Raw genomic sequence first — 23,306 nt, forward strand, 5'->3', positions numbered from 1 at the left:
TTTCTCCCAAGGATGAGTTGCCTTGGGTAAGTCTCCCCCAGATGCCTTCCAAGCTCCTAATTTCAGTTTGAGATGTGGCCAGAGGTGCTGGTGTGATCTGACAGGAGAGTTCCAAGAACACAACAGAGCTAGAAAATTTTGCAGAACATATTTGGCTTCAAAAACTTAGTAATAATTTAATACAAATTATGAAGTCTGACAATAAAAATACAATTCATGCCCCCCTCAGTGTTATTGCCACAAAAAATGCACTCAATAACTCAGTTTCCTTTCTTGAAGGAGAATAACCACTAGAGAAGAAAGCAAAAGTTTCTTCCTTATTTTTTAAGACAGATTTTCTGGGGAGTGACTCAGTATTTTCATGTAACTGAACATGAATTTGGATTTGGTTATTGGCAGCTTCTCTCCCTCTTCCCCAGCAATGTGAGGATGGCGAAAGGTCAAGTGAACATGAAATTCCAGGCAACTCCTTTTAAGCCTTAAAAGCAAGACACAGAAACCAGTTTTGCAAAACACCAAGTCTATATTTACATCCACATGTAATAATATACTCAACTAAAGTGAAATACATCATAAATTAAATGAGTAATGTGTGCCTGCTGCTTGCCGACTTCCGGTTCCAACAATTAAAATAGAACAAAATGGAATGAAATAAATACATTAAAAATAAAAAAAAAAAAAAAAAGGAAAAAAAAAAATCAACAATTTGTACCTCTATATATGTGCTGTTATTTCCAAAGGAACATACAAAACCAGTAGTATCCCAATAGTTAATACTGATGGGCAAAGTGTGTTCTGAAGCACAGGGTGGTGCTGCCATGGAATGGAGTCTTCAGGTCCATTTTTCCATTCCAACCCCAAAAAAAGCCTTGAGGGACACTGTACCAGCATGAAGGGAGATTAAAAACAAACAAGCCTTAGGTCTGTTTGCTGAAACACGTTAAAAAGCAGCCCTGCCCCGAGTGGCACAGGCGGAGCAGTGACAGCCACGCACCCTCCGGGACAGGGAGAGATCACACACAAAAATAGATTAACCCTTTTCCAAGTGAATTCATCTTCAAAAAATAGGCTATAAAAGTGCAAAACTAGGAAAACAAAAATCTAGATTATGTACATATGGCTCAGCTTATGAACAGGAAAACAGGTCAATAGTGTACAATTTCCTGATACACAGCACTTCATTCCATTGCCAGTTTACAGAAACATTAAAAACCAGTCCCATTTACAGGAACCAAGACAACTGGAACATCTCAAATTGCATAATGAAAAAACAAGAGTTTCTAGGTTTTGCTATTTTACATTTGCTGTAGGAGGGAAGAGAGCAAAATGAACAGTGCAAAATATTTAATTTTTTTTGTTTTGTTTTACTAAAATATATGGAAGTCAAAGCCAGGTACAGAAGGAATTAACTCTTAACTACAACTTCATGAGAAGAAACGAGGAAGGCAAGTCAAAATATGCAACAGTTCTGCTTTACTGGCTGGTAACTGGCCATCTTCCCTTTACAAAAATTAAACTGCATGTGCATTAGAAAAAACTCTTGTTGTCTTCACAAAAAAATAAAAGGAGATAGTCTCCCATTTACAGGTTATTTCTCACTCATTTTAAACACCCAGTAGATGCTAAAACTTGACATCAAGAAGCTTCCAAGCACAGTCAAGTAGGCTCCACCACAGCCACATCCCTTTTGAAGTCTGAAGATCCCAAATTCGTATTTCAAGTCTGTTGTTTGAGACTTTACAGCTTTGGACAACGGTGCAAAGAAGTTTTTTTCTCTAAATGTGACTGTGTGGCGCTTAGTACAGAACCAAACATGTGAAACATCGAGACTATTATTGTTTCTCAAGCAAGTCCCAGGGATTTTCTGTTTGGATAGTGGCAGAGGTGTTTTTAAGAGGCTTCTCTGAAGAACAGCAACCAAAGCCAAGAGAAGAATCCAACCACATTTCAGGAAATCCAAATGTCAAGTATTGCCTCATGCTTGCATTTAAAAACATGCTGGAAACAACCCCAGAGAACCAGAGCCCTCCAGCACGTCCTGGTCCTCACCCAGCCAAGGCAGATCAGCACAAAGTCAGCACCGTTGCTTTAATGTTCACAACATTTATAAACCGGACAGTTTCAGACAGTTTATTTGGAACTTGGTTTAAAAAACTAACATAGTTCAACAGGAAAAAAACCAACAGATGAGAAACTTTCACTTTCATGAAAAAAGAGCATTAAGCCAACAGGATTTCAACTTCAATATTTACAGTTTACCTGAGGTGCAACGATATATATTCTTTCCAAGAGAAACTCCCCAGCAGCGCTCAAGTATGTAAAAATAGAACTCCTACCTAATATTTGGTCAATTAATTCTAATGAAAAATACTCAAAAGTCAAGGTCAAGATATACGTTCTCCACACACCTTCATAACCCAATTGTTTAGACTACTTTGTATGGCTATTTGGTACAAAATGTTAAAAGAACCAATATTATAAAACTGTAGTGTTTCTATATACAGTACAATCACAGCTTAGTTCAGTAGCTTTCACCGTTTTCTCTTCCTCAGGGGATGAACTGCAGGTGTAACGCCATGGAATATGCACTTGTGTCCTCAGACCTGGGGGAAAGAAAGAAGAAAAAAAAACACTAAGTTTGTGGTGTGCAGCTATAAAATAGTACAGCACAGTTTCTGTTGTAAGGAGTGTCTTTACAACAAAGGGAATTCCTTCCACAGCCTTGCTAAAGAATTGGTATTGCCATGTAAGTCTGGATCTTCTATTTGCCAAATAAAAGCTGGCAATCAAATGTACTTTGGAAGATGCTCAGCCCCAAAAAGAATTTCAGGCATGAAATCAAGTTAACAGCACAACCAGACACAACTATGCTTAGCGGGGGGACAATGAGAGCAGTAAGATTAGAAGAATACCAAGAAATCAAAGTGTTTTAGAAGCTGTCAGCTTGATGTTAGATAGCTCTGCTCCCAAAATCTTTCCATAACATCATGTGTGCTGGCCAAAGTGCTACAGCATTCCAGACATGCTCCTTAAATTTGCAAGGGGGAAATTATCTGTAGCTCTGGGTTTGAAAAAGGCAAACAGATCTATTTATTTCCAGTCCCACAGAGCACTTCTGTGCTGAGCAGTGAGGGATGGTGCAAACACAAGGGGGGTGTTCAGGTCTCAGACAGAGCTGCAGCACTGAGGAGATGAACTCAAAGCACCAGGATAAAGATTTCACTGGACCTGCTTCCCTAGGAGGGCACACCCTCCCCTCCCTCAAACAGAGGAAAAACCATCTGGAATCACCTCTGGAGTCACCAAGGGAATCTGTAAGGAAACCCTCAGCTCCCTCTGAAAGCAGCCACCCCAGAGCTGCGGTCGGAGGCAGCCCTGGGTGCTCAGCAGTGGCAGAGTGAGCAATGTCTGCGTCTCCTCGCGGCCCAACCACCACAAGCTCCCCCAGCACCCACCAAGCGTGTCACACGCACTTCCTCTCACTTCTGCTTCCCCACACCTCGCTCCTCCACCTTCAGGGACTGACTGAACTTTGACTTTCTGACTTCACTTTGACTTGCTGACTTTCACTGAACACTTCCCCCTGGAACTAATTAATATATTTATCTAGCATTACCCTCCCATTTCTCTTCAAAAAGGAGCATCTCTGTACCTATCAAACAAACCATTACCACTACTCAAAACAATCAGTGCTGCTACCCCAGCATTTGGCTGTAAGAAGGAGGAAATTTTTATCTTTTCAGGCTCACACTTTCACAGCCTCCCCTCATGCTGTGCAGGAACCTTTGATGCCACGAGTACCTCATGCAACATTTAAGCAACAATTAGTTCAGAAGGTTTGTTTACCTTGAGTGATTCAGTTCTTCTTGTCACTGGGTCTGAAGGGTGTGTTCCCCATGAAGGGCTCGTAACTTCTCTTCTGCAGCAGATTGCTGGGTAAGTGTTGGTATGACACCGATCTCTTTCCTGGAAAAAAAGTCATTTAAGGCAGTTAGAATTACTTCTTGCTACTCTCAGGTCTGCATCAGCATCCAGAATCCAAAATACCTTGACTGATCATCTCAAAATCAGGCCTCAAAACTATAGATATTCCTAGTCCTAGAAGAACATTATATGAAATTCAGGATCCAAAATAAATACAAGGAGAATGAAGAAATAATTTAACAACTTTGTGCTAAGTTTTATCCACGTCATGTCCAGGTCCAAATTTTGCTCATTTTATTGCAAGAAAGAAACGTCTTTGCTTAACTCATCCCACAGCAGAGGCCTCACCTAAGGAGGTGTAAGTGCTGCACCCTTAATGCCTAATTCAGTTCCTGCCATTTGTCTGAAAACTGAATTTTTCAGTGAGTATTTGAGAGGGAAACTGGGGATACTTCATTGTTGCCATCATGGATTATATGGAACTCGTGACACTTTAAAGAGTGTTAATGCACATTTACTTGCAGACCTTTGTTAAGCAATTTTCAGTCTAGTATACAGGCAGTTTCATGTTTATCTGAGACCATTAATCCAGATTTATATATGTGAAATCAATGCCTGTTCCATATTAAGTCTTACTAGCTTAGGCAAGCAGTCAAAAACACTTCATAAAATTAAGGCAAAAAGTCCAGAAATCATTACTCCCCCAGGATCCAAAAAGCCCAACTGCCATCCATATTCCATGAAAGCTTGCAATGCAGCATTGAAAAAACCTCGAGAGCTTTAATTAAATGAAAATGGCACCGCTAAATTAATATTTCAACAGAATCCACGGAGCCATTGGAGTGTGTCACGAGCAATTGTCTTTAATTTGCAGCCTCTGCCAAATCAATCAGCCAACAGGTTATCCTTGATAACATGTTGCCATTGCAAAGGCAACTAATTTGAGAATAACACAAAGTGAGTGGTTTCAGAATGTTTCTGTCTCTTCAGGGCAACACGGGATGGCAAAGCTTACAAGCAATAAGGGAAGGCATCATGCTTTAATCAAGTTTGCCAAGTGGAACATATTCTCCTGACAACTTGATCCAGCATTTAACATGCGACAGAACATGTTCGGGGGACCTCAAGAATGTTGCCACAAGGCACACGGGCCCTTAGAAGAAGGTTTTGACATCGTGGTTTAGAATATCAGCAGGGTTCGAGAGGCAGAGAGCAGAAAGCTGCAGGTCTGCACCTGCACAACTCTGCAGATGGTATCACACAACACGGCTGGGAGGAGTGCAAGTCTACAGAAACTGCTCTAGTTCAGCTTTTTAACGAAAAACAAAAAGAATTTCAATAAACTTTTCAGTCTCCACACACAATAAAATTCTAACACTGTTACCAGTTGCTTGCCCGTTGCCCTGTACCCTCTCAATAATTATCAAGGTTTGGGTTGGGTACTTCAAGGCGAATTGGTTGAAAAATTAAGAAATTAACCTCACAAACCTACATCTTCCTGCCCAAGGCTTTAATTGAAGTTGCTAAGAAAACCCAATAGAGGGGGGCTTGTTTCACAAGTCTTTCCATGGAGGTAACAGCCATAAAAAGTTGCTTTTCTCGCCCTGAGCCAGCACTGGGTAATGAACAATGAAATCCTCATTTCCATGACAACAATGCTGTCAAATTATCTGCAGCCACAGTTCTGAGAGCTCTAAATAACAAAAAACAGTGCAAAGTTCTTGACTGCAGCGCAGCGTCTCCAGGCTTGCACCAAAGAAGAGGAAGCAAAGCCCAGCACAGAGATTTCTCTGGCACAGGTGGAGCTTCCAAAAGAAGAGCCAGGTGGATTCCAGTGAAGTCATTGTTTAGAAATAGAGCTGCATGAGCTCTATTCAGCAGGCTGCCCTGGCCCACACTGCTGACAGCATCTCCCCATCCCTCCCTCACTCACTGATCCCTCTCCACAGTTCATCCTCTCACATCATCAGGAACCCAAGGTCAGCAACAACACTTGCGTTCCAGGGCACCCCTGTGCAGAACCCAGTGCCCATTTTGCATTTCTCAGAGCAATTCAGGGTACACAGACAAAGCTCTGCATGAAACCAGGAATTAACTCCATTTCCCCACCTCTCAGTGACTCAGCTGTGGTGCTTTTCCTTCTCCACTCCCTGCCCAGCCAGGACACAAAACTGTGTCACTTTCCCTCACCTTTCCCTATAACCCACTGCGCATTTACATCTGTAAGGAATGTATACATTTTTGAAGGCTGATACATTTTTGAAGGCTGCCACATTAAAACAAGCAAACAAAAACCAGAACAGAGTGAGCAAATAGATTTCTTTTTTCCTCATAAAAGTGGATTCAGTATTTGCAGTTTGCTCTGACCTAAGGGAACACACCCCTGCTTGTTACCATCCCAGACTTACTTCAGAAGAGCAACTTTACTGCTTCCAGAGAATGGGAGCATTCAGAGTTCAGGAACTTCAGAGACTTCAAGACTACACAGCTCACACAGGCTATTCATTTTTATAATGGGATCTTCGTTTCAAAATTCAAAGTCCTATATTTGTAGCTAAGTCCATGCTGACCTCAGCTTAAATACCAGCTTCTACAAACAGTCAGACAACTGCTTAAATATCACCCAGCACCTTTTAATCTTGGTCTCCTGCTAAGTTTTGAGAATGTTGACCAAGGATAAAACACAAAAAGTATGTATTTTGTAAAAGTACCAGAGTTCTCCCAATACATCACAAATCATTTATCTCTGCTAGGCCCAGAAGTTTCCACAGAGCATTACTACACCATAATTAGAATAGCAGAAATCTGTTGTCTTGATTTAACAAAGTATTCTGTTCCTACTAAACGTTAAACATTAAAAAAAAAACCCACTGAAGAGCAGAAGTCGAAGATTTAAATCAGTTTTATGATCTGCTATACATCCTTTTCTGCTCTTGAAGGGAACAATTGTCCACGACAGCTTTTTTTTTTTTGTAAGAAGTTTTATTAATATTCCAGATGTCCAAGACTTCTGGCATATTAAGCAGAAAGGCTCATTCCATATCCTGGATTAGTCAACATGTCTGGAGTGCTCTGATGAGCAAACAATGCATGTTTGCTATCAGAGACCCATGACAGAGGGGAGGGGGGAACTCGAGGAACTCCAGATCCCTCTTTAAAATTCAAACATTCCATGCCTAATTCCCCAAGCCAGGAGTTTGCTGAACCTGGATTTTAAATACAAAATCCAAGCACTGGCTGGACTTGGTGAAATGACATATTTTCAATGCTTCAAGGTGGGTACACACTTATTTCTATCCCATTCACCTCCCTGTGCAGCAGCGTCAGAGATTTGAGGAGGAAGGAGGGACTGACCTTCTCCTGTCGAGCTGGTTACTTGGCCATTGCTAGATCCACAAGAACCATAAAGTGATGCAGAGCTGTATGGCTCATAAGGTTTGAGAGCAGTCAATACGTTGGGAGGATCAACATCATCTGCACTGAGAAGCCCTTGTTTGGTTGGCAGAAGAGAGGATGCGGGTTTGGTGCGAGGATATTCCTGAGGTAGCAGATTTGCATATCTGTTTGCAACACGGAATCTGCTCATTTCATATCTCCTGTAATTAGCCATTGGAGAGTCCAGGTGCTCCACAGCTACCAGAGTAGGTTTCATCCGTTTGGAAGAGGTTTCTCCATAGTCCAGAGTTGCATTGCTCCCAGATTTACTACAGAGATAGTCTCTCCCTCGGTGGCAAGCCCAGCCAGGTTCATTGAGGTGAGACTCCAGAACCCCATTCATGCTGCTGCTGATTAGACCAGACTGAGTCACTGGGGCACCCAGAGCTTTGATTTTAGATTCAGATCTTTTCACTCTGTCCAGTACTGGAGAGATACTGGAACTGGAGTGCACTTCTTGCTGAGGTTGTCTGTAGTTATTTGCCTGAGTTCCAAGATTACTTTGCTGTTTGTGAGACTTGAGGTTACTCGGGGCTGTGCTGCTCGACTCGCTCGCTGAGAAGAGAGAGGCTTTGTTCTGTGGAGGAGTACATTGCTTGGCTTTCCCTGTTTGCAAGGGTTTTTGCTGTGGATTTGGGGAAGCCTTGTTTTTATTGGAATGGAGAGGCAGAGGAGGCACATCCTTGCCCAGCAGGGCCGGGGGGCAGCCCGTGCGCCGGGCCTTGGCCACGGCCTTGCTCCTGTAGCCGTTCTTGTTAACCGTGTCAGGGTTGTACTTGTGCATCAGCCTCTGGTGCATCATGAGGACCTCGGGGTAAAATGTCCTGTAGGTACAGAAGGGGCAGGTGCTGGGGGCCAGCAGGCCTCTGCTTGCAACCACTGAACATTCCTGGGAAGTCTTACTGGATAAGTCCAAGGGCTGCTCGTGACAGTCCACGACAGGTCTGCGTTTGTAGTTCTCAGTGCGTTCTTGCACATCGTTCACATTTTTGCCACCAATAAAAGCACAGATGTACTGGACATCATCTTCCTCTGATGCCACAGATGCCTTTCTCTCTCTTTTAGGCTGAGCTTCCTTTGTTTCCTTCTCAGCCTTTAGTTTCTCCGGGTAAGGAGTGGGCACGTTCTCAGGTATTTGATTCAGATTGCTACAAACAGAACCTTTGTTCAATTCCCTGGAATTGTTCTTTACTTTTAAAAAGACTGTGCTGCCTATTGCATTGCTCAAGGACAGAACTTCCTTTTGCTGCTTGGCAGGTGGGCAGCTCTCAGCATCTTTGGCACCATCAAAAAGCCTCTTCAAATTTTTGGTTTCTGGAGCAGCATCAGCAGCCAGTGACAGCGCCGTCTCCTGACCCCGCAGGGAACCTTTGCTGTCACCCTTCCCATCAGCTGCACTGTCACCGTGCCTGTCCTTGTGGTGTCTCTCTAAATGATACCTCAGGGACGTTTTCTGGGCTGCTGCATACTCACAGAATTCACATTTGTACGGCTTTTCACCTGCAACACAGATTTATCAGTAAGTAAGTCTGACGAGATCTGAAGTCTCGATCACAAACACAAGGGAATAATGTGGACTCTAAACCACTAAAATTGACTCTTCTCTCCCCTTCACACACTCTGAAGTCCCAAACTCATCTAAATCATTTAAACAACAGCATCTTAATGCTTTTACTAACTACAGTGACATCTTCTGGCTACGCTGGGATGCTTCCACACGCTGGCTACGGATGGAGATGGGAGCTGACAACGTGTCTGGCAGAGATAAGCAAGGAGTGGAACTCTGGGTCAACCCCAACAAGCTGCAGCCCTTGATCATCCCACAAGTGTCCTATTCCCAACACAAACGGGACAGCTCAGCTGTAAACAGAGCTGCTTCCCAAGGAGCACACAGGCAGGCGTAGGAAGGGTTTGTCTGGCTATGCAAAACAAGGAGCTGAGTTGATAAAGAGACTCAGCTTGTCCCCAGGTAGCAGCAGCTGGCAGATAACCAACTTAACACTTGAGAAAGAGGCTGGTTTTTAAACTAAAACCAAACCCTAAACTTTTGCTACACTGCTAAAAGCAGAAAAAATCTAAAATTTTAAATATATAGTTTCAACAATACTTAATGTAATTAACCCTGCTCAAAAATATATATACTTATGTAAATAATTCCAATAAATCTTAATTGCAACTATTTGATTTTTTCTTTAGAATTAGAGAAAACTTTGTCCTTACTCAACAATTTTGAAGGCAATTTCTGTTTTTCATAAGCAAAACCAAACATTCCATCCAAGTGGATTCAGCAGATTTCCCTCCCCTCCTCCAAAGGTAAAGCCCCCATTTACCTGTATGAGTTCTGAGATGAATATTGAGGTAATAATTGGAGCGAAAATACTTTCCACAGTAGCTGCATTCTCTGGAGGTTCCGAGGGTTTTAACTTTTGTTCTTTCCAAACTGTCTTCATTTTTATCTTTGGGAGAAAATACAGGCATATTATGAAGAGCAAACGCAAATTTGCAGTCTTGTTGAACACAGTAACAGTGTTTTTTCAAGGAAAAACATAAAATTATGAACTGCTGTCAAATCCTATGGTCTACAAGTAACTTTGAGTAATCAGAGAGCACAAGAGTTAAAAAGGTTTCTGTCCAGAACACTGTGGTTTGTGACTGTGACCAAGGAGCCCAGAGAACAAACAAGATGCAAAACAAGGGCTCTAAGAAGAAGAAAAAAAAATTTGTCTTTATTGATCTACAGGATCTTGATGGAGAATGGCCCATCTGAAATACACAGGTTATAAACTGTATTATTTTATTATAGGAAATGCTTGAATTAGTGCGAGTGGGATGATTCAGACTAAATGTGCTCTGTGCACCACAGCCAAACACAGGGAGGTGGGGAAGGAAGGCAAAGATGCCTTTTTTTAATTAATTAATTCTAATGATGATATTATTTCTGTGCTAATCAGTGGAGTGTCTATGTAGAGACACTCCTTAGATTGGATGAAGAATATTTCCTATAAGCATCCTTAGATTTGATGAGTCCTATTTCAATCCATTAATATGGAGTGAGGAAGTGCCAGGGTGTCCCAATGGGTGACCCGTGTATTCCAGGTACAAATCCAGGGATATCCCAGCGGTTCCACTCCAGTGCAGAGGCAGGAGGTGCCACAGGAGGGCGGCAGGGACGGCGGAATGGCAGAGAATTCACCCAACAACCAGCAGCAGCCACTGCGACTGCTCTGCAGCTTCCACTGAAAACCCAGACAACTCCACTCAATACCCACAGCAAGGCTGACTGGAAACCAGGAGGAGGAAAGAGACCTTTGGTGTGACTAAGAAGTGGGATATATAATAGAGCTTAAAAGAGTTCTTTGAGGTTCCTGCCTGCTGGAAAGTTTCTCTCCTGGAAATGCTGCGTATGGCTCAGCCCTGGCTGACTTGAACAAACAGCTCGTGTCTCCAGAGGTGTGACTCAGCAGCTCACACCAAAATCTGCTCTGCTTTAGGATAAGACTGAGAAACAAAACAAGCAACTTCACATTAGGTAATCATTTCATTCCTTTGTTCCTGGAGGCAAAATAAAGGGCTGCACATTACCAGAAATGGCAAAGTCAGCCCTGTGTGGGTGCCAGGACATTCTGTACGTCGTGTCTTGCCTTGAGATTATGCAAGTGTCTGTTCCTGAACTGCCGGCTGGGCGCATGTCACAGAGAAGGGGAGATTAGCTGCCAGACTTTCTTTTTGTCCCCTGACATGCAATCTTTTTCAATTAAGGAATCATTCAGTATCACTTGCTTTTCTGGGACACTGTGACATGCAGAATTAATCCTGGGTAATGTACAGATGGAGGCCATCCACACCGTCAGCAGTCCTTCAAGGCAGAGGAGTTAAAGATGAACCTCTCTTACATACATGTCCACATATTAACAGCCTGTGCCCTGACACAAATGATTCAAACGTGCTGGCTCTGACATTTAGGCTTTCAAATTACTGTTCAAAACAAACACTGAACTTGCAGTTAGACAGAAAGTTTTAAATTATTCTTTACTTCTCAAGGTCTTAAAAACTGCTGGTATTGAGCACTGAGCATTTTTTGCCCTTACAAGATACAGGGGGAAAAAAGTGAAACTGCAATTATTTCTTCAAAAATACTCTTTGAAAACATGTGCCGGGTGAGAAGGGATATGGAACACTCCAAAGCGTCCAGTAAAGCTAGAGAGAGATAAGGGGTGAGTAAACAGTGATTTTTTGATTGTTAAACTCATTGTTACGAAAACTATTTCCGTGACTCCAGTAACTAACTGCAAGAAGGCCCACCACAACTTCAAAGACCTCAAAATGGCAGCAGCCAAACCTTTCTTTCCCTCTCATTTTTCTCTGTTCCCTCTCCCCCACCATAACATTCCCTATCTAGTTTTTCAACATTTCCTATCACGTTCTGGAAAGATAACAGAAAGGCACAACGCATTCTTTGGCTCTAAGGAGTTCCTAAACAAGTCAGTAAAAGCCACTTCAAACTGAAGTGCTCCCAGTGCTACTCACCTAAATTAATTGTTTCTGGAAGCCCATCTTCAGAGCCATCCTCAGAGCCTCCTTCCATTCTCTCTGCTGCCCCGTTTTCCTCCAGGTTTGCAATGATATCAGCACAGTAGGTCCTGGCAGCAGTGGAAGTCTCTCCATCACCCCTCCGGTCCCTCTTGTGCACTCTGGAGTGAAGGACCAGCTGGTGGTATGTCCTGAAGGCTTTCCCACACTCGGAGCAGTGGGTTGGCTTCTCTTTGTTCTGGGATGATTTCGAATCCATCTCCATAGAAGGCACTTCACCAGCGGGATGTTTCAGTTTGTCCTGGGTTAAGTTACCATTCCCTGTGAAACTGCTGTTTTTATTTACCTTTGACTTCCCTGTAGTTTCAGCCTGGCTACTTTTATTTGCATTCCAAATTTCACAGAGTTCTTCTTTATCTGAAGATGACTCATCATTGTCTGTACTTCCTTCTTGCCCTGGTTCTTTAATCTGCCCATGGCCAACTGCAATTTTACCTTTGGTAGCCAGCTGCCATGCTTGATACGTGGTGAAAGGATCTAGTTCAGCGATCCACTTTGCAAGTTTCTGCAGTTTGTCCTTTTCCGGAACTGAATTTGGTCTTAAGTTCAAGAACTGGAAAAATTCCTGGTTTTGAGATGTTTCTTCTGCATTGACTTCAGCAGTCACTTGGGGGCTTTCACCATTGGGAACTGATTCTTTGGTGTGCACTTTACTGTGCTCAATTAGAGTCTCTTTATTGTGAAATAGGAAACCACAAACCATACAAATTTTGTAAGGTGACGTTACATTTTCAGTTACGTGCTCCTGCACCACCTCATTTATTGTTACGGGGCCTTCAGAGCCTTGTTGGTGCTTGTTTCTAGAACCAGGTTTTCCAGTGTGTGTTCTCATATGATTTTTGAGGAACCACGGCTCTTTAAATCTTCGCCCACAAACATTACACCAATATGTGAAAGAATCTTTATGCTTTTTCATGTGTGCCTCAATGTCAAAAGCTTTATCAAACGTCTGCCCACAAACTTTACAGCTATGTTCTTCACTGTCCTGCTCATTGCTCGGTGAGGGTGAGTTGGTTCTTACCTGACATTTATCCAGAGGACTGAGATACTCTGCTTCCACCCTCAGCACGGCTGGCTCACACAGCGTGGGCCTGTGCTGAGTTAACACGTGCTTCCCCAGCTCTTCAGGGTGCTTAAAACTCTCGTCACAGAACATGCAGTCCAGGGGCATGCAGCCCTCAGCCTGCATGAGGAACTTCTCCTGCAAGCTCTTGTAGGAGATGGTGCTTGTCCCTTTTATTGTCATGGAGGCATCGCTGTTCTCCATCTGGGCACCAACGGCGCTGGCTATTCCATCGGGTCCGTCCATGTATGCCAGGAGAGGCTGCGTTGGCATCTTTCCTCCCTTCTGCTCCCTATTACATGTCTTAGTGGAAGGCTGCACTTCTTTGGGGGTGCTCCCTGATCACAGTAAGGACACTTGTAGAGTTCTCCAACATGTGCTTACAAGTCTGCTGACCTGGAAAACCTCTGCCAGGAAAAAAAAAAAATTTTTTTCCCCCCCACCAGCAAAAAATTATTTCTTCTTCAGCTTTATGTGCTTCCACACATCCCAGCAAATGTATCCAAAGGTTCAGTCAGTGATGGGATGAGGTTTTTCTGAATTGTTTCTTCAGCTTTTTCAAGTCTACAGATACAGTCAGTTGCACTTAGTTTTGTTGTACAAACATTTCAAATAGTTGCATTGGATAAAATACACTCAAGGCCAAGTTCAGTGCCACAAAGAACTCCAGCACCTGGGAAAGAGAGAAAAGAGTTAGTCAGACTTTTCAAAATAGAAGTATTGTCTCCCAAATAATGAAAATATTAGGGCTGAGAACCATCAAGTGCTTTAGAACAAAGCATATTTTTAAGAGCCAATGAGGGATAGGTAGAAGGCACTTGGTTGCTTTTCTACCTGCCACAGCTGAAATCGTTTGGTCTTGAACATCCCTCTGTTTACAGTTGTTATTTTCTTGCAAGACTTTCTCTGTCCCTTCTAAACCTGCTCTTACCCAGTTATACAAAGCTGCTGAAACCATATTTCAATGCACTCCTGAATTCATAACAAACGTAGCAGCCCAAGTAACCTTTCCTTGAACCTGTAAAACCACAGCAAAACTTCACTTGTTTGTCCTCTAAAGGCTGTTGAGCAAAAGGCTTTTAAGACCAGACAGCTTGGAATCAGCTTTTATAGTTCTGGTACACAGGAAATGTCAGCACAAATCTTTGTATTAAGAACTATTCACCAGCCCCACTACTCAAAGCTTTTCCTATCACCCACAAATTTACAGTGTCTGTGACAGTTTTGGGCTGGTACAATAAGAACATCTCAAAGTTCAATATGAACTAATGACACTGTTTCTTCAACAGTGGTTTAGTATTTAAATCATCCCAGAGCCCAACTATTACATTATAAAAAGAAAATTCTTTAATCACAACTCCCATTTAAATCTCTATGTCTACTAAAGTTGTAATGTCTGCTAGCAGCAACTTCATGGCCACCACTCTTTGGGCTGATAAAGCAGAGTTCTGTGGAGTTCAGGACTCCAGTTGATGAAATTTTTGGATAAAGGAAAAGTCTAGCAAACTAATACAAGACTAATATAAACGGCAGAGAAATCATTCCGAGACATTTCCAAATAAAGTAATAGCTAATGAAAAGAATTCATTCAAAATCTGACTCAAACTCTGGCAAATTATTTCCTAAGAGCCAGCTGGTCAGTGACCACATGACTTGAATTAATATGCCCCAAAACACATAATGCTCTATAACTCTTAGAGCAGAAAACATGGACACAGTTGGGGTTTAAAATTCACCTCAACTTCCACCTCTGCCTTGCTTTAATATGGAAAAAAATGAAGCATTTTGCTTTATTTGACCCAAAGAAAGGACAACAATTCAACCACAGCCCTGCAACAGTAAGGTTTCCAGGAGAAGGTGCTGTAGCAGATAAAAGACGTGGTTATCAGTTGACTCTCAGCAATTTCTGATCAGAAAAAATTCTGAACAGAAAAAGGTGGGCATTAAATCTAAAAGGCATTAAAGGCATTAAATCTAACACCATTTCAGTAGAAACCAGCCCAGGCAAGAGAACCACCTAAGGAAGGAAGGCTCAGAACACACCGGCAGGAGTCAAGGATCCAACATCTCAAACCCTTCACCCAACTTCCTGCAGCCTTGCCCTGAGAACACTCCTTGCTTTTAATTTGGAAAGCCAGCACCTCCTTCCCATCATGCAGACCACAAAATCCTGGGGCCTAATCAAGATGGGTAAAAATAGAAAATAAAATAGAAAATAAAACACCACCACACGAGAATGCCAGTAACAGGAGAAAATTGTTGTTGCCAGCTGCTTGTCTTTCATTTTTTTCTGCTTCTCCAAAGCCTGAAGTCTCTTCACTGCCCAGTCCTCTAACCCAGGTTTACACAACCAGCACATTTAGTATCAAGACACTTCTAAGTATTTTTTTATCCCAAGTTGTTTCAGGCCTGGGCCAAAGACTTACTCTAAGCTAAACACAAATGGAGGATCTTGCAGGGTAAGGGGGAAGTCTGAGAGGTAACAAATCACTGCTGATGGTGACAGAACCTGGATTTTCTGCAGCCAAAGTCTCTTTTCTAACTATGCCCTTTATCCCCGTTTTCAGTTTTATCACTGCCATGATTAAAACTTCCTCTCTGCACAATGACTCAAAAACCTCCTGTAACAGGCAGGTTCAGGCTGAGGGGTGACACTTCTGCTGCTACTGCAGCCCTTGCCTTTCTCCCTTCCCCTCTCAGCTCAGACCTTCCCTCACTCCCTGTAGGCAGGTGAAGGAGCCATAACCAAAGTCTGAAGCTCAAGTATTCAAAAAACTTTCCCTTTTGTAAAACTAAGGAAAAAACATATCAAAGGCTGCTGGTTAGCATGTTTTATACTTCATGTTTCAACTTGCCTTTTCGTTCTGTTTCTACTGGAGTTTTAAGAGGTATTTTTTACCCAACATGCTGCAGCAAAGCTCAGTGAGTATCTGCCTGAAAATAACTTAAGTTCCAAATTAAAAAAAAATCCAGGCAAGATTAAAAAAGTGGAACAAACTTAGGAGTTGACTGCATTTGCTTTCAGAGCCACAGGGAAGTGCTCTGCAGGAAGAGGTGGAACAATCATCCTACAGACAGGCCAGAGGCATTTCTGGGGCATGAAGGCAGATCCAGAGCGCAGTGCCTGAAGTCCCACAAAGTGAACTGCTGGAATTCATCATCCACTACTTCCTTGCTCATGTCTACAAACAGAAAAAGCCAATTAGGGTTTGTTACGCTCCCACTTTGTGGCACTACAACAAATACACAACAGAGCAACAAGAATTATGTCACTGGAGAAAGGAAACAGATGAGAAGCAGCAAAATCCACCCTCAGTGTCCTGTCCTTCATGGCATTCTGAGGTGAGGTGAGAGGAGGGACAAGAGAGCTCCTTCTAACATGGGCCACCACACATGGCCCTACCCAAACCCAGCCTAGGATAAAACACTGTGACAGCCTTAGCTCCAGATTTATTAGAATTTAAGGGACAGGCACAGATCACATCTAGGGAAGGCCCCAGGTTGGTCACTGATGTGTGAAAAATCCACCTCAATCAATCAATAACATTTTCTCTGGTAAGTCTTTGGAAACAGGTCTGCTTCAATCCCATCTCAGCTGTCTGACAAATAAAACCTTGTCCTCACAACCACACAAACACAGTGTACAACCAACACCTGGGTCACGAGAGGAGTTCAACAAGAGCTTGGGGCCAATTTTAGTGGCTATCAGTAGGTCTGAACAAGCCCTTTGGAGACTTCTGCCATGGATCAAAGCACTTTGCACCCTCCACCAAGCTGTGCTGACTGCTCGGCGCTCTCACTGCTTTTAATAGGAGGCTCTGAACAGCTCTAAGAAGCAGCCACAGTTCATCCTCTAGGCAGCATTGCAAACAGAGCAAGATATTCCTGTTTCAGGAATCTGAAATGCCTCTTTGCAGCTCAGGCAGCTATTGCTCTTGGATATGCAGAAGAGAGCACCTACAGACCAGGAGAAAAACTGCAGGTAGCATTTCTGAAGAAAAGTGCAGATGCAACTAGACAGGAATATATTTAAACTGAGAAGAAGATACAATAGAAGTACTGAAGTCAGGAAGTGAGTTAGAAAGCTGTACTCTTATTCTGCATCTAGTGATTACACACTTCACTCTGATTAGATCCACAGCTTTTACAAGTAGGCAGGATTTTATGCTCTCGCTGTTCAGACAAGCCAACACACGCTGGAACTACAACCCAGATACCCCCACCAGGATTTTATCCACTAGTAACAAACCTCTCTTCCTACTGAAGACAGTATGCCTTGGATTTGAGGACCAAAACCGCTTATTAATTACATTCCTGTTATTCAAAACCCCATAGGCAGCAGGAAAACTGTCCAGAGTTGCCTCAGTTCTGTTGCTTCCTTAGAAAAGTAGACAACCTGCAACACTGTGACTGTGGCTGAAGGTCTGTGCATGAACTTAACAAATAAAATACAGTACCTGGGTTTCTTCTGCCTTCTTTCACTTTCAGAAGACATAAGGACACACCAGTATCAGAGATACTGAGTAAAGGAAGAGAACAAAACAGGAAATCCTTCCTTCCAATAGCTGCAAGCGATAAACTCGCTACAGATGAATTCAAGGTTGAAAATATAGAATGAATTAGCTCCTCACAATAAAACAAGTCAAGAAATCCCACTTGTGACTTCCCTGCCCATCTGTAAATGTCCCCCTGTCCCTCCTGCCCAGTCCAGGGCCCACAGGTCCCAGGGGCTGCTCCAAGAGGAGTGAGCAGGGCAGGAGGAACCTGCACAGCACCCCTGGGATTCTCCTGGAGTGACCTGTTCAGAAGTGACCAATTCCTCTCAGTTCCAGGGTGCCACCTATTGCACCTGATGCAACTAGAAATATATTTAAATCGAGAAGAAGAAAGAATAAAACTACTGGAGAGGTTTTAGCCTGAGCATTTAGCAAACTTCAGCTCTCAACTGAGTCATCCTTGGCTAAGTGTTTCAGCAGGTTCACAGCGATACCCATTGTATTTATAAACACCACAAAACACACATGAAGATTCCACTGGACAGATGAGAACATCGTGTTTTCATTGCACTTGCCACACAACCTAAGAACCACACCAAAACCCTGCTGCATTTAAATGGATTATTAAAACAGAGAAAAGTTTAATTAAGTGCCTGTAGAGGAATTTAATTTATTCTTATTAAATTACACAACCAAAGACAACATATTACGGTCTTTAAGATTTCTTTGGGAAATGACCTATCAGGAGTAATTTTATTGCATTTCTACTTCCTGCATTTCAAAATTTCCCTGAATATGTAATAAAAACATCTAGACACACCTTTTGGAGAATAGCAAGTCTAACCATTGAACTTCCCATTTTAAACACATTACAGAGGCACTGGGAATAAAAGTTGCATGGCAAGTCTCAGGAAAAACAACTATTCCCTGCTAGTTTTGTGCTGCAAAGCTATTGTTAAACTGTAAAAAGCAAGCTGGAACAATTACAGAAGTTAAAGTAGTTGCTGCAACACTTTCTGAAAAAGAGAAGTGAGAAAACTTGAAGAGTTACAGCCAAATCCAGGACACTAAAGTTACTTTTCTGCTCTGGCAGATAAAAACTCAGACACAACTACCTCAACAAACTCTTAGATTCTCAAATTCAAGGCCAGCAGCAAAATTACCGCTGTTCAGCTGACCAGCTTCTTCCAGCTGCTGCAAATCAACCACCTTAATTTTTACTGGGTCTATTGGACTTGAGAAACTTATATGTAACTCTCATTTCCACTTATAAAAACCCTTCCGTTTTCCTCATGTTTCAAGAAGTTTCAGGATATCAAGAGTCATTTTACATGAACTGTTCTTTCCTCTTGGTGTGTTTATGCCCCAGAACAGATTGCTGGTAAATAGATTTTACACTGCTGATTGCTTATTGGAAATTACAAGTTTAACACCTTTTTTTAAAATTATTTCAATTTCAAAGATTTGCTGTAGTTGTTCCAGTTCTGCCTAAAGAACACAGATAAAACAAGCCAGTTAACATCACTTTTTCCTCACTGAGACCACAAATAAAAACTACCTTATGTATATTATCTTATTTATCTGGGCACAGCTGTATTCAGGTGTAACACTGATCACAGGCAGAGCAGCTCACGCATAAATAAACACAACTTCAAATCCTCAAATAAAACCTGAGATGAGGCTGAACTTCATCTTATTTAGAACGTTTTTTAATATAAATATATATCAATGCATAAAACTAAGGCAGCTGCACCGCACCTACAAAGTTAAGCACAAATACCACCCTAAAACAGCTCCTAAAAATATTCAGGAGCCCCAGGATTTTGAGATGCCCCTTCAGTGTCCTGGCCATCTGTAATGTCTGCAGAAGCCAGCAGTGACCCCAGCTCCATGCTGGGGGCAGCTCTGGTGCACCCTGGCATTCCTAAGTTCCCACGCTTAGTCAGAAATTGAAGCCAAGTGTCATTGTGAGGTTCTCACTCACCATCTGTCCCAAAAGGTGAGTCAGATTTCCAAAATCCACGGCCTGAAATTTCAGGGCTGTCTCTGCAGGTAGCAGGACTTTATGGCAACCACGGAACTTCCTTTCTGCGCTTAAGCAGAAATGCGTGTGTCACACTTCAGGCCAGGAGGGGGTTTCCTCTGTGAGGCAGAAATGCCTCTGCTACCCCAGTCTGCAGGAGGGATAGTCCCTAAATTAGGGAAGATGATGCAGTATTTGCGCCACAGACCATGACCTTATTTCTCAAAGAATACAAGTATCCATTGCCCGTGAATCAAACGATAACACTGGAAAAGTTATAAAAGCCAGCCCAGATAAAACCTGATTTTGCAGACCAGCACAGAAGCCAATGAATTATTCCTCATTACTGGGCATTCTGCTGCTTTCTAGGGAGGGAAACAGCTACTCCCATCTTTTAACAGTAGATCATTTCACACAACTTCCCAGAGTGTTCTTTGTTAGTAGAGGAGCACGTGAGCGATCCCAATGCTGCTTCTCATCCACACCGAGCCTTTTATACCAACTGTGCAAGCACAAAACTGTTTTTAATACTTTGTTAACAGTTCAGCCTGATAAAGAACTACCACAAGCACTTGTAAAGGAAATGGAGATTCAGGGGGAGGAAGGGGAGGAAGAGAGTTGTTTGTTTCAGTTGCAGGAAAGATCAAAACGAAGATGTTCAGGTTGAAAAGAGAACATAAAAGATGACCCTAAACTGGAATTTCCACTCCCTCAATCTGCAAATTTAAGTCCCTCTCGTTAGTCTTCATCCTTCAGGCTTGAAGATTTCAAAGTTATCCTAAACTTAAACTCTTAGAAAGGTTTTTGTGGCTTATCCTTTTTATCCTCTCTAAGAGAGAAGCTCAGTTACAGTCCCTTCTAACAACACCACAGAGATTTCCAACGCAGTGATCCTAAAACAATTCACAAGAACACAACCAAAGTGAGACGTATACAGAATTCAACACTGTTATTATCCAGGCATTTCTGCACACACACTTCAGAAAGATTTTGTGTTGAAGGCCCTTTTGTAGTCAGATAAAGCAGACACACATGCGAGTCATTTTCCCCCTGAAGTCTCGCAAACAGGATTTTAATCACCAGTGGAAAATAACTCATAGTTAATAATGAACAATATTAGGAAAGCTCCCTCCCCCCATCTCAGACATCTATACTAATAAAAACAAAGGATATCCTCTTTCTCTAAAAAACCTTTTCCTGTGGAGTCCCTTTTTCTTGAAGGCTATATGTCTAACTGTTTTGGCAGAGGATGGATGAGCTGAGTGTGTCTCCTCAGTGAACTGAATGCCTCTTCTATCAAAAGATGCAATCAGGCCTTTTAAAGCAGGGAACATATAAGCTTGCAGCATTTTGCACATGTTTTCCCTCCACTGAGCAAGAGCAAATATAAAAGAGACTAATTCTTGGCATTAAAGGAGGAAGCACTACAAGTAAGTATTGACTTTTAAAGTTCAGATGGACTGCTCAAACTGCTGGATTTTTTTCCTTTCCCCCCCCGATTAGGAGAGAATTTCTCAGGAGCAACAAAACCAAAGTGTACTTTAGACAACAGAAATGGCCAATACCTGTTGTACAAAAGCTGAAAGACACAAGAATAATCCTATTTTAAATAAGTCTGAGACACATTTCACCATTGCTATAGGATGATGCAACTTCATTAAATCAAGAAGTTACATGCACTTAAACTGGCAATGACCCCTTACCTTACAAAACAGTTTATTGTTCTCTCCACAGCAGGTAAAGGCTCTCAGTGGAATGAGTGATACATTTTTATTGTTGAGTCAGTCTCACCTTACACAGACTGCCTTGTATGTTTACTCTTGGTTTTCATTTAGAAGAAGGTATTTTCAGAGACCTTAAAAGCAAATTTGACTTTTTTTACTTCTTGGCAGAGGGATGTAAGGTCTCTCCAGCAGCCACAACTACAAAGTGGTAAATTCAGTTTACCAAATTAGACTTAATTCCTTATTACTCAAGAGCCAGGAGTTCCTCTGTAGCAATTACAGGCAAGTTGCATCCCTTTGGGCAGCATAGGTGAAATAACAGGAAAAGAGACTATTTTACTATTCCTGAAGTTGAGAGAAGTGGTCACTTCCAAAGAGTTCCCTTTGTTAAGGCCATTAATGTGCCCTAGTGCTCTCACCTGGCTTCAACTCTGAATCCAGCTCTGACCCAACACAGCTCAAACTGCTGCACCTTGGAAGGAACAGAGCAGTATCTGATCCCTCTCCTCTGCAGAGCACTTGGAAGTTGTCACTCTCAAACACATCCACAATTAGGTGCTTGCAAAAGTCAGTCTTGAAAGATGGAAATAGATACAGAGTGCAGGGAAAAGACATTTACTTGTAGTTCAGTCATTCCCTGGACTAGCATCTGAAGGTACTAAAATACAGAAGTGATAGAAACAGACACTTCAAGCAGTTGCCTCCTTTCTCCCACGCAGGTGGGAGATCTCCCAGAGACTGATGCAGACTTTTTAGTTACCCAGCCTTACATTATCCCTCACCAGTGGGCTACAGGGGTGTGTGGGATGATGTATCCAACAGCCTGGGCTGCACAGGGCCAAGCTGGCCTGTAAAGGAGAGGCAGCATCTGCAAGAAATTGAGCTTCAAAACAGGCAACTGCAGTTCCCAGTTTTGTCAGTATAAGAACAAAAAAATGTTAGAAACAAACAGGAAAGGTGAACAAAAATTGAGGCTTCTCTGGGCCACCTTTACATCCATTTTCCTTACACTGTACCAAACATCATTCCTTGGTGTAAATCTAAGCAAATCTAATTTTGCTTCTTCCCGAGTACCAAGAGAAGCTAAGAGAACCTCAGGATTTCACCCGAACAGTTCTCAACTATCACAATAAAGTGTAAGCACAGCACAAGGGCCTCAGTTTCCCTGATGCAGCTCAATCAGAGGCAAACTGCACTCCCTTTATTACAGTGAGAATGCAAGTGTACCTATTGCGCATAAACAAACTCAGACTTTGATACTTTTAGTTACATAAAATCTGCAGCACATAGGAAAGCACCATCCAGTCAATTATTCACTTCTGCTTGGATGGTTTTTTGCTCCAATCTTGAAGTCACCCTGATCTACATAGATTTCCCTGCATATCCTAACCACATTTCCTCTTGTACTTTCTTTTGAAATCCTCAAGGCAGGCTGATAACCAATTCCACCTCATTGTGTTTCCAAACATGTATGTCACCTATATTTTTAATTTCAAACTCATTTTTCCAGGCGTGTACCCTGTTCTACTTTGAAACTGCAAAGCCTGCTCTTATCACAGCACTTAAAAAAAAAAAGGAGAAAGAATCAAGAGTGCTAGATTTATGATAAGCTATAAACTATACTCTGACCAAAGTCATATGATTGTAACAGTAGAAGTTTTAATGTATTTTTCTCATTGACATACACCCACATTTGGCATAAACAGGCTTCATCAGCAACAAAAGGATATTATTTGGCAATTTCACTGAAGAAAAAAAAAAGTTCATTTCTAAAAGCAAATTATTTTGAGAGAGCAACTTTCTGTTTGGAACCACATAAAAACCAAGTTAAGTTTATACACTGAAAAATCTTTTTTAATCCTAAAATACAACATGTGTTGAGAATCTTACATAGCTTGGTCATATCCTTTTCCTTACTTTTGTATTCAGTTGCAAATCTCTTGTGGAATGAGTCACATCTCTCTCAAAGCACGCATACAGTAGTCAGCAGAATCCCCTCAGCACATTCATGCACCAGGAAGAAAAACTTTTTTGTTCCTAAAGTCACCTTA

General features: G+C 42.1%; 1 protein-coding gene across 4 annotated transcripts in view; it reads right to left on the reverse strand.

Annotated features, from left to right (window-relative positions):
* Positions 1–503: 503 nt before the first annotated feature.
* ZNF217 (zinc finger protein 217) overlaps positions 504–23,306 on the reverse strand; it is a 27,199-nt gene continuing 4,396 nt past the window's right edge. For 3 of the 4 annotated variants that reach the window (XM_042045104.1, XM_042045095.1, XM_042045112.1), the window contains exons 2-6: positions 11,887–13,685; positions 9,690–9,815; positions 7,279–8,859; positions 3,847–3,966; positions 504–2,603 (exon numbers count right to left, since the gene is read on the reverse strand). In XM_042045104.1, coding sequence (XP_041901038.1) covers positions 3,857–3,966; positions 7,279–8,859; positions 9,690–9,815; positions 11,887–13,285 — 3,216 coding nt within the window. In that variant the 5' untranslated portion in view covers positions 13,286–13,685 and the 3' untranslated portion in view covers positions 504–2,603; positions 3,847–3,856. Of the gene's footprint in view, positions 2,604–3,846; positions 3,967–7,278; positions 8,860–9,689; positions 9,816–11,886; positions 13,686–19,492; positions 19,589–23,306 lie in introns of those variants that run through there. The other variant, XM_042045119.1, reaches the window with a different exon arrangement.

This window comes from Corvus kubaryi, unplaced genomic scaffold (assembly GCF_017639235.1).
Source record: "Corvus kubaryi isolate FWS band 111438036 unplaced genomic scaffold, C.kubaryi_AGA036_p1.0 134, whole genome shotgun sequence".
NCBI lineage: Eukaryota > Metazoa > Chordata > Aves > Passeriformes > Corvidae > Corvus > Corvus kubaryi.